The 16,364-nt window shown below is 29.0% G+C and overlaps 2 protein-coding genes across 2 annotated transcripts; one reads left to right on the top strand and one right to left on the bottom strand.

Moving 5' to 3' along the window:
* Window positions 1-7,550: 7,550 nt before the first annotated feature.
* On the top strand, window positions 7,551-10,757 carry LOC130947698 (IAA-amino acid hydrolase ILR1-like 4). Its single transcript, XM_057876399.1, has 5 exons — window positions 7,551-8,043; window positions 8,658-8,783; window positions 8,882-9,196; window positions 9,650-9,778; window positions 10,217-10,757. The coding sequence occupies exons 1-5, from the start codon at window positions 7,708-7,710 to the stop codon at window positions 10,622-10,624; spliced, it is 1,314 nt and encodes a 437-aa protein (XP_057732382.1). The 5' UTR covers window positions 7,551-7,707; the 3' UTR covers window positions 10,625-10,757.
* Window positions 10,758-11,670: 913 nt separating this feature from the next.
* On the bottom strand, window positions 11,671-15,136 carry LOC130947453 (glycosyltransferase BC10-like). The gene is made up of 2 exons (XM_057876159.1): window positions 13,955-15,136; window positions 11,671-12,704 (listed from the first exon to the last, which is right to left on the bottom strand). Exons 1-2 carry the CDS (start codon window positions 14,456-14,458, stop codon window positions 12,063-12,065), a joined length of 1,146 nt encoding a protein of 381 aa, XP_057732142.1. The 5' UTR covers window positions 14,459-15,136; the 3' UTR covers window positions 11,671-12,062.
* Window positions 15,137-16,364: the final 1,228 nt, after the last annotated feature.

Here is a 16,364-nt window from a genome sequence, read left to right as displayed (position 1 = left end):
TTATCTGGTGTCAATTACACATCATGAACACTTTAGTTTGAGTTTTAAAAATCTGTTCTTGAAGTTAAAATTCAAATGTCTGAAATAGAATTGATGATCTACTCCGAAAATAGCTCATCAAAAGTTGAAACTAATTCCTACAATATTTACATAATTCACTTTTCTAGGGACATAATTGAATCTAAACACAAATAGTGGATATAATATTAAAATCGAACACATCCAAGTGAGACCTAATTGAGAATGAATACATCCAAGTGAGAATAATTGAAAAATATAATCTGATTTGTTAGTATAATTGATAGTAGAATAACATTGAATCACTTTTATAAACGTTAGGGATACAAATAAGACGATTTAAACGTTAGGGGCATAAATAGGACTTACCCCAAACATTGGGGATAAAAACGATACTTTACTCAAAATTATTGTTAGATAATTTTTATGTGAAGTGAATAGTTAAAAATCGTTAAATAATTTAATAAATTTGACTAAATTGTTATATAATAATTCTCAACTATTAATTTTATGCGGAACACTCACATAAAGACGCTTAAAACGTCTTTTTTTTAAGATGTTTTTTTAATAATTAAAATTTAACCTATATAATCGATCAAATTGTGTTATTTTTGTCAAAATTAGACCAAACAAACTTATTTGATCGAAAAATCGATAAATCAAATCTTAAATCGATCTATTTTAATTTTTGTATAGAAAATGGCTATAATACCCTTATTATGAAAAATGACTTAAAATATTTCTATTATATATTTTAAAAACTCTAAATCTTAATCTTTCTCTTCTCCCTATGCCATCATTGAATTATAATTTAGAATTTTCAAAATTAATATATATAATAAAAATATTTTAATCATTTTTTATAATAAAAGTATTATAGCTATTTTCTATAAAAAGGAATATTAATTTAGATCGAATCAAAATTTGATTTATCGATTTTTCAGTTAGTTTGTTTGGTCTAATTTTGATAAAAATAATACAGTTTGATCGATTATATAGGTTAAATTTTAATTATTAAAAAATATCTTTAAAAAAAGACGTTTTAAACGTCTTTATGTGAGTGGCTCCCTTCTATATGAATATAACTGCACATAAATTTCTACTAAAAATTAATTAGAATGTTACGGTTATTTAATTTATGAGGAGTCTACACATACAAGTCTTTTTGACTTACAAGTCTTTTTGACTTACAAGTCTTACAAGTTGCTACACATAAGGGCCTTTTAATGCGTTATTCAACCGTTTTCTGTTTTAAAAGCGCTACACTCAGAACGGTTCTTCTTCTTCTTCCTCTTCCTCTTCCTCTTCCTCCTCTTCTTCTTTTTCTTCTTCGTTTTTTTTTCGATTTTCCTGTTTTCAAAGCGCTATACTCAGAACGGTTCTTCTTCTTCTTCCTCTTCCTCTTCCTCCTCTTCTTCTTCTTCTTCTTCGTTTTTTTTTTATTTTCATGGTTTCTGAAATTAACCTTTGAAATCGTTTTGAAGAAAAAGAAGCAGCAGAAGATGAGGAGAAAGAGAAAGAGTTCTGAATTATGCAACGAATTTTGGGTGTATTTCTTAAATCTTTTGGGTGTATTTTCGTAATCTTTTGGGTGTATTTCTATAATCCTTTTGAAGATAATGGAACTTCAGAAATACACCCAAACGATTACAGAAATACACCCAAATGATTACAGAAATACACCTAAACGGTTATAGGAATTCACCCAAACGATTATAGGAATACACCCAAAAGGATTACAGAAATATACCCAAAAGATTACAAAACTACACCCAAAGAATTTAAGAAATACACCCAAAATTCGTTGAAGTACATCTTATGCATAATTCAGAATTCTATCTCTTTCTCCTCCTCATCTTCTGCTGCTTCTTCTTCTTCAAAAACGATTTCATCATAAAAAATCGAAAAAAAATGAGAAAATAGAGAGAAAAGAACGTAAATGAAGAAGAAGAAGAAGAGGAAGAAGAAGAGGAAGAAGAACGTGCAGAAACGAAAGAAAAGAAGAAGAAGAAGAAGAAGACGAAGAGGAAGAAGAATGGTTCGAAGTGCGTTTTGAGTTAGTTTTAATTGAACTTGTAAGGTTTACAAGTTTTAATCGCTTGTATGCGAAAAATAACTCTTAATTTATTGGTTTATTATTAGCTTTATGTTTAATAAAGAATCTACATATGTGTTCAACTATTTTATTTAATTTGCTTAATTACTTAGAAAATGATTATGCGATATTTTATAAAAGTTAATTAGAATGTTACGATTATTAAGTGTAACCGTTTGTGACTAATCGTTTTAAACTTGAAATTGTATTTTAAGAGGATGTGTTATTTCATTAATTCGAATATTATACGACACAATGATTTAAACAAAACAAATACAATGGTTCAAACATGGTATTTTGGGACATGATGCTTTATGTTTATTAATCATATGCGTGCATTGGTTGGTTTTATAAACAGTGGCAGATCTTGAAAAAAAAATTAGGAGAGCCAAATATATATTCAAGTATATAAATGATGTAAAAGTATTTATATTCAAATTAAATGTTAATTTTTTTATTTTTCAATTATTATAAATTCTAACTATAGGACTGTAATAAATTCTAAAAAAATTAAAAAATTATAATTACCATAATAGCTTTTAGAATTATATTTTTGTTTGTCCAAATTATTTTTTTTAAATATTTAAGATCAATAAGAAAAATATAAAATGATAAACTTAAAATCGAACAAGATTTTTTTTATTTGATTTTATAATATCACTTATATATTCTATTGTGCAATATATTTTGACAATAACATAGATAATTAAAAAATTGGACTTATTTAAATAATATATATATATTTTATCTGATAAATCATGTGAAATTAATTTATCTATTTTATAGTTTATTTATTATTTTATAGTTGCATTTTATTTAGTAAAATCATTATAATTTAAAATAATTAGCTTATCCTTCTAATTATAAACTTAAAAAATATTACTTATAATTATAATATGAAATTAAGATATAAATAAATAAAAATAAAAAAATAAAAATTTGATTTCATTCGAACAAAGAGAAAAAAAAATATATCTCCAATGGACAATAAAAGAAGAAAATATGGTTGAAGTGAGAATTGAACCAATGGTGACAATAGCATTGTGAAGGACTTATAAGAATAATGAACATTAATCCAACAACTTTATATATTTAAAACAAGCGAAAACTATTTTTTATAAAATTTTTGTGGAGGCCATAGCCCCATATATTGCCCTACCTAAACTCCGGCCCTATCTGTAAATATATGCCTAAATATAAGGGGTTTTATTGGGTTATTTTTTTTTATACAAAAATATTATTAAAAATAAGATTATTTAGTGTAATTATATGCGAGTAAATTTTGTAAATAAAGAGTTAACACATAGGATACGTGTTGGACACGTGTCATCATCTTAACAATACACAGGATGTTTATTGGTAGACAATGTTAACATTTTGACCAATATGCATTATGTATATTGAACACTTATTTTATACGGCTTTTTTATTGAAATAAATAAACAAAAAACATTCTTTCTCTAAATACGCACCTCTGAAAATTATTATTTAAATACGCACCATCATTTTTTAGTCACCACCCACGAAATAGATTTAGCCTCCATTTCATATATGCCACCCACGAAATAGAGCCAAAACTGACATGAGCCAAGTGTCCTTTTTCTCCCACCATGCAATTATTTTTCCACTCCTATTCCATTTAGTTTCACTATTTTACCCTTTGTACATAAATATTTTTATCACCAGACCTCATAATAAAATACTTTAAAAAAATTAAAAATTAAAATTTTTTTTAAGATACCTACCTTTTAATAATTTTTTAATTATTAAATTATGATTTTACCAAAATTTTTGTTAATAATTATTTTTATATTTTACTATTAATTTTCGATATCAATATATATTATTTTAACATTAAATAAAAGTTTTTTTATCATTATTAATATGTACAACAATTAATATATATTGATATTGAAAAATAATCTTATTAAAATTTTTTATTTAATGTTAAAATAATATATATAGATATCAAAAAATTAATAGTAAAATATAAAAAAAATTTAAAGGGTATTTTAGTAAAATTATAATTTAATAATTAAAACATTATAGAAGGGTATTTTAGAAAAAAATAATATAATTATTATTTTTTTAAAATATAATTTAATCAATAAAAGAATAATTTATTAAGAAGTATTTTAGTAAGCAAAATTTAATAAAGAAAAATAAAACTTTTGTTAATGAATATTTTTTTTAAAAATAATATGTTTCTTCAACTAGGTATCCTTTAAAAATGATACAATATTCAGCCTTTTATTACAATAATTAAAAAAAATTAAAATAAACACATCTAAAAATTATGAATAGATTTACTATATTTTTAAAATTAATACACATTCAAAATACAAACTAAATAAAACTAAAATTTAAAATTTAAATTTTAAATTTCTATTTCAGATTTAAAACTGAAATTTTAAATTTACCGTGTAATTTCTGTATTTTGAAAGTGTTTCAAAAATATTTTTTGTATAATTTCATAATTTTAGATGTGTTACAATTATTTTTTAATGTTTAAATTTAAATTTTAGATTTATGATTTTGTATGTGTTTCAAAAATAATTTCTATATAACTTCATAATTTTAGATGTTTTACAATTGTTTTTTAATATTTAAATTTAAATTTTAGATTTATGATTTTGGATGTGTTTTAAAAACATTTTTTATATAATTTAATAATTTTAGATGTATTACAATTAAAAAAAATTACAATTGAAAATATTTTAGTTTGTATAAATAATTATATTCGATAATTCATCACTAGAAAGTCGTAAAACAGATCCTGCATTTTATCAAAGGTACAATAAGTAAGGGATTAATTTTTTTCTAAATGCACTGACTTTGAATTCTTTTTTTTTCTGCAGATACAAATTGGAATATTGTAGCAGAACAGACGAAAGAAGAAACGTAAAAGAAAAAAATAATAACTAACTATGAAGTGGGTAGGAAGTTAGAGAAATTTTAGTTTTTAAAATTTAAATTAATTTTAATTATAAATGTGTATCCTAAAAAATAAGAATATATTTTAATTAAAAAATAATTAAATAATATTAAAGGCTGACCAAAGACTAAATTTTGTTGTATAAGTAGTATTTTCTTAAAATGATAATATGCTACGGTAATGGTAGAACTACACCAACTCGTGTATGTTAGGAGCGGGATGCTCCATTTCGCATGCGTCACCCTTGATGTCGCCATTTCGCTGTTGCCTCCAATGATGTGCAGTTCTCCATTTTGCGGGTGACAGAATTGAGATGGTGGTCAATGCTTCTCATATCAGTCTTGGTTTCATTTCGTGGATGACATTTATGAAATAGAGGCTAAACCCATTTTGTGGGTGATGATCAAGAGATGGTGCTGCGTATTTAGATAATAATTTTTAGGAATGCGTATTTAGGGAAATAATGTTTTTTATTATTTATTTCAATAAAAAGCCTATTTTATACATATAAAATATTACAATACATTTTAAATATCAATATTCAACCAAATATCATCTTCATCTTTATATTAAAAATAATTTCTGATTTTATTAATTTTCAAGTTCTAAATATAAGAAAAATGTTTGATAATTGATATTCAAGCAATTCATTGATTTCATTATATTATGAAAAAGTATCATAATAAATCTTATAATAACATAAGTATGGGAGGCGAATATTTTTTTAAAAATAACGATTTAATCATGTCTTGAAATTAAAATTAAATTAAATTTATTTTTTTTATAACATCACTATATATAATATTTTTGTATCGTATATTTGTATAAATTTATAAAAAAAACGATATTATCAAAATAAAAATAACAATATTCATTATCTAATTACTTGACAAATAAATGAGTTATAAATTATGATTATTAGAAACTTTTTTGGTCCAAATTTATAAGGGTTAATGTTCAAATTCGTCCCTGAAAAATCACGCGATCTTCATTTTCGTCCTCGAATGATTTTTTTAATCAAATTAGTCTTGAAAGATAAATTGTTAGCCAAATTAGTCCTTCCGTCATTGGATGATGACGTGTCACGTTAAGTGTCACGTGGCATGATAACGTGACACGCCACGTGGCAAGTCAGTAACACGTGACACGCCACGTGACAGGTCAGTAACCATGGCATGCTACGTGTCACTTGATATATACAAAAGTTTTCTATTAGTCAAAATAGTCTTTGAAAGTCCAGACGTAAGTCATTTTCATCCCTCAAATTTTAAAAATTAGTCAAACTAGTCTTTATATAATTTTTTTATAATATTAAATTTATAATATTTGTTTATACTGCTAATTTTAATATTATTTTTTAAACCTTAATAAACAAAATTCTCTTTACATAAAATAATAAAAATAATTAAATTTTTATAAAGTTATTTTGTCATTTGTATTTTAAAATTTTATATTTTTAAATTGTAATTTTTTATATGAATTTTTTTTATTTAAATGAGTTTATCAAATTATTGTTGATTATATATTTAAAAATTTAATATTTTAAATTTTACTAAATAATATAGTAATTATTTTAAATTTAAAATCTTTTAAATTTTTTAAAATTATAATTTTTATTATTATTTAATTTATATAGTAAAACTCAATAATTGAAAAACTAGTTTATGGAATCAGTTTTTGAATCTTAATATTCTAATATAATTTTTTAAATATTTCATTTAAAACAAAAGGAACTTTATTTTAATACGAAGCATATCTATTTATATAATGTACTAGTGTGGAGTAGCCTGTGTTATGCATAGGTATAATATTTTTTATTTCATTTTTTCTCATTAATTTGTGAAATAAAAAGAAAAATTATATAATCTATCTCAAACATATGAAACACACAAAAATTTATTATGATGTTTGCACGTATTACGCTTAAGAAGCAATTCATTTATAATAATAATAATTAACCAACAAATTTTCAATATTTTGTAAAGTTTGGAATTGAAGCAAAATTTGTGGATCTTCTTGAATTTTGACTCTAAGTATCACTACCATTATCTTCTATATATAAGTAATACCGTAATGAAAAAAAAAAGATATAGTAGAAAAAAATAGTAGTATAACTTTATTTAGGTTAACATACATAAATTTTAATTTTGAACATATAACTTTGTTTAGGTTAATAAATACATACATTTCAATTTTGAGTATATATATATTCCAGCAAAATGTAGTAATGTAACAAAAAAAGTTTTAGAATAGAAAAGAATAAGAGAGATTTTGAGAAAAATTAAAAGAGAGAGATAATTTTATGAAAAAAAAAATTATATAAAGACTAATTTGACTAATTTTTAAATTTGAGAGATAAAAATGACCTACGTCTAAATTTTTAAGGACTATTTTGATTAATAAAAAATTTTTTTATATATATCAAGTGTCACTGACATGTGTTATTGACCTGCCCCGTAGCGTGATCTTCCATGGACAAATTTAAACAGATTGCTGAGAATATAGATATGGATTTTGGTTTGGCAATGTAACACATTGCACACGGTTGCAAGAGGCGGCTGTAGGGACCACATGATCTTAACAAAGTCTACTGTTCTAGTTTCTGTCGCTTGAACCACTTCACTCTCTGACCCTGTTACCCATTTTTTTTTTTGTAACTATGCGTTCCTCTTTCAAGTGCTTCTACTTCCACTTACTCCCTATTTTCTATTTCCTTATTATTATTGCTGCCACAACAACCGAATTCAAGTTTCTTGATTCAGCTAAGAGTCCTGAGGTTTTTGATTGGATGGTGAACATCAGGAGGAAGATTCATGAGAATCCGGAATTGGGGTATCAGGAATTTGAGACCAGTGAGGTCATAAGAGCAGAGTTGGACAAATTGGGAATTTCATATAAGCATCCAATTGCTGAAACCGGTGTCATTGGATACATTGGAACTCGAAAACCTCCTTTTGTTGCTCTAAGAGCTGACATGGATGCTCTTGCTTTACAGGTCTCAAATCTTTTTTTTTTTTGGCACATGACTCTTTTCCAAGGTTTTGGCTTTTAGAACTTTATCTAGGTTTGAGTAGAATTTTGTTTTGGATGATTGCAATTTAGCTCCATGATATCTTACTCTGCACCATGTGTAGTTTTAACCCTACCTTGGAAATTTGTTCCTAAAAGATAATTGTGGTGAGTTGAAAATTTCATGAGTAATACTCCAATTTAGTCTTAAAAGAATTCTAATTGAACAACTTAGTGTTAATGTTGCAAGTGTGACGTGTAGTGTATGAAATTAGTCATACATTGAAGAAAGCAAGGAACAGTGAGGAGTTTATAAGATGAGAAAAACTAGCTTTCAAGATTGTGTTATTTTAGAATAGTTCACCAAAATGTGATGTTTTGAAAATGGAGATGAATTAAACTCGTCAAAACCTGTGTAACAAAAGTAATATGATGGACATTTCTAATTATCAGGAACCATGCTAGGATTTTTTTTTTCTTCAAGAACTAATGTGTGTGATGCTGTTTAATTGGAAAATTTAGAGAGTAATTTTCTGTGTTTCCTATTTCATGGTCTATGTATTGTATATTTCACTGATTTATTGCAATGTGTATACATAGGAAATGGTGGATTGGGAGCACAAGAGTAAAGTACCTGGAAAGATGCACGCATGCGGTCATGATGCTCATGTTGCTATGCTTCTCGGTGCTGCAATGATCCTCAAACAAAATGAAAATGAGATAAAAGTGTGATTTTCTCTATTAGCTAACTTACTTTTCCTCTGTTCTAAGACTCTCTCCAGATTTTCCTCAATCATTCATTATTTTGTTGTCTAAATATATAGGGAACTGTTATTCTTGTTTTCCAACCGGCTGAGGAAGGGGGTGCAGGGGCTAAGAAAATTGTAGAATCCGGAGTCTTAGAAAATGTTAATGCTATCTTTGGATTGCATATCACAGGAAAGTTTCTAATAGGCGAAGTAGCTTCTAGATCTGGTCTCATGTATGCAAATTCTGGTTTCTTTGAAGCAACGATAAGTGGAAAGGGAGGTCATGCAGCTATTCCTCAACATTCTATAGACCCTATATTAGCAGCTTCTAATGTAATTGTTAGCTTACAGCACCTTATTTCTCGAGAAGCCGATCCTCTTGACTCCCAGGTAAATTCATCTTATTTCCCTCCTTTCAAGCACTTTTGGCTTACATTGTTGTTGATTTGTTACCATATTCCTAAGGTATTATATGCATATTTTGAATCCACCTATTCATCACTTTACTCAAACTGAGAACTTATGATTTACACTTCTAATAATTACTAGAAATTGCAATTTAGGTATAAGCTGTATAGAGAAAGTCAAGCATGAAATTTTTTTTGCCACTTAAAGTCTTTAAACTGAGAATAATTTTAAAAGCTAATCTATAAAATTAAGCATATGAAAATTTCCATAGAAGTGGTTCATTTCTATGTGCATATGGGTGTATGAGTTAGCTGATGTTCAAGTATTTTCAGTGTGTGCTAATTGAAAATGATGGAAGGCTTGTATACTGAAGGCCCTTCATTGTTTATGAGAAGAAACTATTATGTCTCCCTAACATAGGCATTTTACCTGCAGGTTGTGACAGTAGGAAAAGTCGAAGGAGGCAGCGCGTTCAATATTATTCCCGATACTGTCACGATTGGTGGCACCTTCCGGGCATTTTCAAAAGAAGGCTTCAGGCAACTGCAGCAGCGTATTGAGCAGGTATGCCATTGAGAATTTTATATTAATTTTTCCTATCTATCTTGATACTATTTTATTTTTAATGTCATAATTCCCCTCAAAAGAGATCACTGCTCAACAAAATTGTAAGTAATATGGGGGACTAGTTACATTCTTGTGGCTTGTTTTGTAGCTTACTTACCATTGCATCTAAGCCTTTCTAGTCCTTTTTAACGAGCTACTTGGTTTTGTCACGACTTCGAATCACCCTTTAGGTGCAGTTCTTCCCTTAACTCTATGTTAACGTGAGATGCTTGTGCACGAGCTGCCTTTTTTCAAAAGCATATATGTGCAATGTCATGAACTATTTCTTTCAAAACCTTGAACTCTTTGGTAGAAAGTAGAAACCTGAGAATACTTTTACATCAATCACATTCTTTTGATGGAGACTAGGGATGATTCATTTGAGTCTGTATCTAGGTTATTATTGGCCAAGCCGCCGTCCATAGGTGTAACGCAACAGTGGACTTCCTTCAAGAAGAGAAACCTTTCTACCCTGCAACCATAAACAATGGTGACTTGCACAAGCATTTTCTTGACATTGCCACAAAGTCTCTTGGCATCCAAAAATTTAATGAGATGCGACCGTCAATGGGAGCCGAAGACTTCTCGTTCTATCAAGAGGTTATACCTGGATACTACTTCGTGCTTGGAATGCAGAACGCGTCGCATGAACGGCTTGCCGGCGCACACTCACCTTATTATAAAGTCAATGAAGATGCACTTCCTTTAGGAGCTGCACTTCATGCATCCTTGGCTTCTACTTACCTTCTAAAACTTCAGCAGGATATACCTCTTTTAGAGGGTAAATATCATGATGAGTTGTAAAGGATTTCATTTTCATGTGTTGTTCATATTTAAAGGCTTTTTGCATTGATCTCTCTTCATGTATTAATGCAGCAATAATGTGTTTGACTAAAGAATAATTCATTGTATAGACACAATTTACATACATTTTTAGTAACAGAAAGAAAATACTTTTTACTGTTTTTAACGAAATATTGTTGAATTTATCAACTAATACTGTCATGTCCAAGTCATTTAAATTCAGATCTTCTCTACTATTTGATTATTTAAAGGTTGAAATTCGCATATAGTTGTCTTTACGTGAAGTTCCTAGTTGAAAACCGTTTCTAATAATTCTTTACTAACAAATTCACATGAAAACAACTGCATATAAGTCTTCGCCTTAATTAAAATACTCTTACTGAATTTTTAACTTCAATAGCTTTATTTACATTTCTGTCACTATCATACTATGCGTCTTAGTTAACCATAATTTATAAATCATAAAATCAAAACATTAATAATAAATCCATGTCACATGACTATGAGAATAATATATATAAAATTTTCCTGAAACAACAAATAAAAATAGATCATAGAAGCAATTAGAAAGTCAAACGTGATAAACAAAGGAGGCCGGCTTTATGATAAGCAAACCTTAACAAGGACAATAATGCATTACATCAAAATCAAAATTATAAAAATAATCAACAATTATGAGTTAGAAAATAGAAGTCTAGTGTGATGGATTCATGATCAGAAAAAGAAAAGAATGCCTAACAAAAGCAACCAAGATGATAGTTCATAGTTGGTGAGGCTAAGGGTTATTTGTAAAATGCACTCTACTTGGATATCAAATCAAGATCATTTTCATCACTATTTAAATATCATTGTTTAATCTTATTGTTGCACCTCAAAATCACTATTTGACACCAATGTATAACTGAAATTGTCTGTATTATAGTAACAGTAAGCATCTTATCACTTCTCACAAAATTGGGTGAACATTTTGTGTGGAGAAATTGTAACAGCCATAGCTAGACTAGACTTGTATAAGAATAGAGCATTCATATATTTAACAAAAATAATTAAAAAGAAAAAAGAAAGCTAAGATATTTATTCAGTTAACAAGTAATCCAATAAAAACACTACTCTATATTTTGAACTAATACTAGTGTAAAATGTGGTTTAGATTCAATGTTCTACACACCTAAAGGCTGGAGTGGTAACTCAAAATTTCTGCAGCATATAGAAACAATACAAAGATCAATCATGTGACTAAGATGGAGTCAGCTGATATAGCTAACTAACATGCTCCAATCAGAAGCACTGCTTCAAGGATTCGCTGCCGAAGCCAGGCATCGTTTCTACTGACAGTGTCGGCCATTGGCATACATAACTACCTGTCGCGATTTCTCACTTTCTTGTAATTTAATTGGGTGACACTGTAAAACGTAGCCCACGAAAACTGATCTCCTTTTCAAATTCCTAGAACTCTCGGTGCGATATCTAAAAGAGGTTCCAAAGCATTAGGAGCAAACTTTCTGGCAAATAAGAAACATGTGGATGTTGGCTGGCCATTGTAAATACATGTCTGATCTACCAAGATTCTCTTGAAGAAATCTTCCTTGATGTCGTCTTTTCCAAATGTAGCCGGATGAGCACCACCCCTCGACCAGTCCACATAAGTGAGGCTCCGGTTCGCCAAAAGATGAGGCATCGTAATGGTTAACATCGTCTGGAAATAGTGCTCGTCAACATAGCATTTGTGCGGCAAACAGAAGTCTCTGAGCTTTGGATAATAAGTGCTGTCTTCAACTATTCGAATGGCAAGTTTGCGGTTGATTTCAAACCACTGAGACCCCTTACGCCAGTCGCTGATGTTGATCTCGGGCGCCATGCTGTCCTCATAGCGTCCTCTCCCGTAAGGACCAGGTTCGTCAACTGCTCCCATAAAGCTGTACCATGATCGTGATATGTATCGGTAGATAATGCTGAAGTTCTGGAGAGGAATGCAAGACTCTGATAAAAGGATAAACCATTCATTTGAGATGTCGAGCAATGCGTTAGCAAGCAGCCGTCTTTCGGCATCACACATACTCATCATTCCCCACTCTGCCACCTGTGAAGGAGACAGAAGCTGCTTAGAAATTACTTAAAAACACAAAAATATTCAACCTGAATTCTATTTTTCTAATCTCGGTCTGAAAATAACATTATTAAAATTGGAAAGCAGTGCACTATGAAAACAACATTTCAAGGAGTTTAAATATCTTGACAAACTTTCTATGATTCTATGGTTATAGAAGCATGTTCTCCAAATAAATTGCAGGATAATAAGAAAACCATAAAATAGCAGAGTAGCTGACATGTTTGATTGCTAAGTTGAACTACTTTTTCTTGTATCGAAAGCTCGTGAATTGGCCAAGTAACAATGACAAAAGTTTCTCTTTTCATTTCAAGTGTTTCCTATTTTCAACATTTTGTGAAGAGTGAAAACATAAAATGAAAAAGTGAACAAGATTATTTTGTTTGTACTGTTTCTCACTTTTTTTCTTCGCAAAGTTCTGAAAACGAAATAACACATAAACCAAATAGGAAAAAAAATCCAAGATAAATCCTATCTCCTATCTCTCCTTGGCAATTGATGCAATATTTAAATATGAGGGCAATAATGAATGGTGCAGATCAACACTATCCACTTTCCTCCAACACATTATCAAGATTGTTAGAAATCTTGGTTAGCTGGTTGAATTGACCTTCTATCACATCATACAAAAGGGCTGTTGTTTCTAATTGCTACATATAGTAAATTTTGTGCATAAACATAAATGCAACAACCACAACATCATAATGAGGGAGATCAATTCCCCCAGTCTAAGATGGTGTGCTTAGGAAGATGACCAGTTCTCTAGTATATTTTATATCAATAGAGTAACATAATGTGGCAGGAATGTTTACTGTTTCTTAGAAAACTCTATTAAACAGAACAAAGCAAACGGATTTCCCCTCTTACCATGATCTTACTCATAAATGAAGAATATGAAAAATTATTTGTGTCCAAATTGTATCTTATTCCAGTAAAGAAGGCAACACTTAGATCCACATGTTACATAGTTCCAATAAAAAACTCATTGACAAAAAAAGCAATATTTCCTATCTTATGTTTGACATAAAAGTAATAGTTATATTATATACCAATCAAAATTTGTCTGACAAAAAATTAGCAACAACCACAAAACTCTTATAACAGATAATGGTGATTAAGTCCATAACTAATTGATAACTAGCATTACATTATAAAGACTAACATTTATGCCATTCAGTCATAAACATGTGACATGTTTGAAATTGGATAAAGCAAGCTCATACCTGGCTTGGGATATGCCTCCTATAAAACACCGAGGATGGTGAAAAATCAGGTGTATAAGATGGCAGCGAATGAACATATATAGAATACAGCTGCTCATGGCCTTTAAAGAACTTCTCCCAAAGTGGTGCCATTGGCAAGGGTCCCTTGGTCAAGAACATGAATGCAATCTTAGGAACTCTTCGAAACGGATAATCTTTGATCCTCGTATCAAAAGAAGCTCTCCAGAAGAGTTCAGTGTCATTCATCTTATGCATCAAATTCACAGGAGGCATAATGAAACTCTCTATGGTTCCTGGTGTCTGAAAACAAGGCCTAAAGGTGGATTGCACCAGAGCAACATTGTGAATACCAAAATGGCGAATCATGTACATACTAAGAAACGAAGCACCTATGCCTATAACCAAAAACAGCAAGAAGAACTGCAGAAGCCTCACAGGGAAGGGCCTAGAAGAACTAATTCTTGCTGCAGAAGGGTCCTTCACTTCCTCCAACCTAGATTGCATTTTTGTTCCTCTATTCTAAGTTTCTAATCTAAACAAATCTAAAAGATCTGTCTACTCTTCTTGTGCCTTCACATACATAACCAAACCTCAAAAGCATCATCAAAATTCTCACCTTTCAAGGCAAAACCAGATCAAAAACAAGCATATCATACTATTCTGTTCTGCCACATGGGTATACCTCCAAAATTGATGAGAATCAATCAAAACCCCCACATACCAATAGATCAAATCCTGCAGCCCCGGATCAAATAAACTCATACAACATGAAAAACCCGGCACCCCACAAAAGCAACAATTGTCTAAATGGTTAAAAACCAAAACTTTCCTTTTCCTATGTTCTTGGCACCAAACAGGGTGTATTCAAAAGGGAATAATAATAAAAACAAAACAAAAAGCAGAGAAACGTGAGAAGCGCATCACCGTGGTGCCATGTTTGAGAGAATAATCCAGCTATATAGAGATAGAGAGAGAGAAAGAGAGTTCAATTAATTCCAAAATGAAAGACGTTTGAGGAACAAAGTGGTGGGTCCCCTTCACACTTTTCTCCTCTCTACAACCGAATTGCGCCAGATTTCAGTGGAAGAGTGTGTGTGTGTGTTTGAGAGAGAGAGAGAGAGAGAGAGAGAGAGAGAGAGAGATTATTGTTTTGTTAATCTCTGCAAGCTCTCTATGCTCTTACCTTCGACTCAAACACTAGGCAAAGTAATCGATGGAGCTATCAATAATAATTTGAAAATAGCCCCCGATCACGTTTTTGCTTATTTGCAACTTGGTCCCTGTCTTCTTTTAATCTTCATACAGAATCACAATTAGTTAGGGTTGGTGATAACGGAATAACAGATCACCGAAAAAAAAAATTCTAAATGAGTTTGAGCTTTGGTAAATTTTTTATTTTTTAAAAGTAGTTTATAAAAATTAATTTTTAAAATATGTCTTTTTTTAAATTATAATATTTATATTTAATAAATTAAATTAAAAATAATATTTAATAAACATAAGTAATAACAATTATATTTAGTAAAATAATTTTTAAAATTTAAAATTACTATAATAAACCTAAATAAATATATTAAATTTAAAAATTAGTTAACATATGATATTATATTAGATTTTTAAATTTTAAAAAGTATAAACTATTTTTAAAAAAATTTATTTTAAGTGTTTTTAAAAGAATTTAAATATTTTAAAAATTGCAAGTACAAGCATATGTTTTTTTTATTTATCAAACACAAAATGAGGAGTTGAGGAATTTGAGCTTTTAAAAAGTATAAACACTTCTTCGAAAAATTTTATCAAACCAAGTCTTAGACAATTACTTTAAAAGATAACGAATCATCAATAAAAAAAATATTTTTTCGGTTCTTGATCTTTATTTATGTGAGATTGATTAGTTTCTTTATCAATATTTTCTTTCTGTATTAACAGTATAACTTGCATGACATGTTAAACTATTGATTTATCCATTAAGAGTCAACTAGGATTGATAATTTTTTTTTTTTGAGTCTTACTATTTTTTAAGGTAATTGTCAGAATTTTTTTTGTTCTTTTTGTAAAATATATTGGCCAAATTTACTAATATAAACTAAAAAATATTAATGATTTTTAAATTATTTTTACTTATAAAAAATATATTAGTGATTAATATGTGACATAAACATATTTTGGAGAGAGATCATTGACATAAAAATTAACCAATCTCACAAAATTAAACATCAAGAACCAAAATGTGTATTTTTTTTATCGGAAATCAGACTTCGTAATCTTTAAAAAAAATCAGAGACCAAAATGGATATTCACTCACAAATAACCCCTAATCAAATTTATTTATTTGCAACTTGGTCCCGTATCTTTTCTAATCTTTAATTAGCATCATAGACAGGTTTGGTGGTAAACCCTGAAACAACCT

This window comes from Arachis stenosperma, chromosome 9 (assembly GCF_014773155.1).
Source record: "Arachis stenosperma cultivar V10309 chromosome 9, arast.V10309.gnm1.PFL2, whole genome shotgun sequence".
NCBI classification, from domain to species: domain Eukaryota; kingdom Viridiplantae; phylum Streptophyta; class Magnoliopsida; order Fabales; family Fabaceae; genus Arachis; species Arachis stenosperma.
Note: the sequence above shows the minus strand (reverse complement) of the source record. Positions and strands in the feature narration are given on the sequence as shown.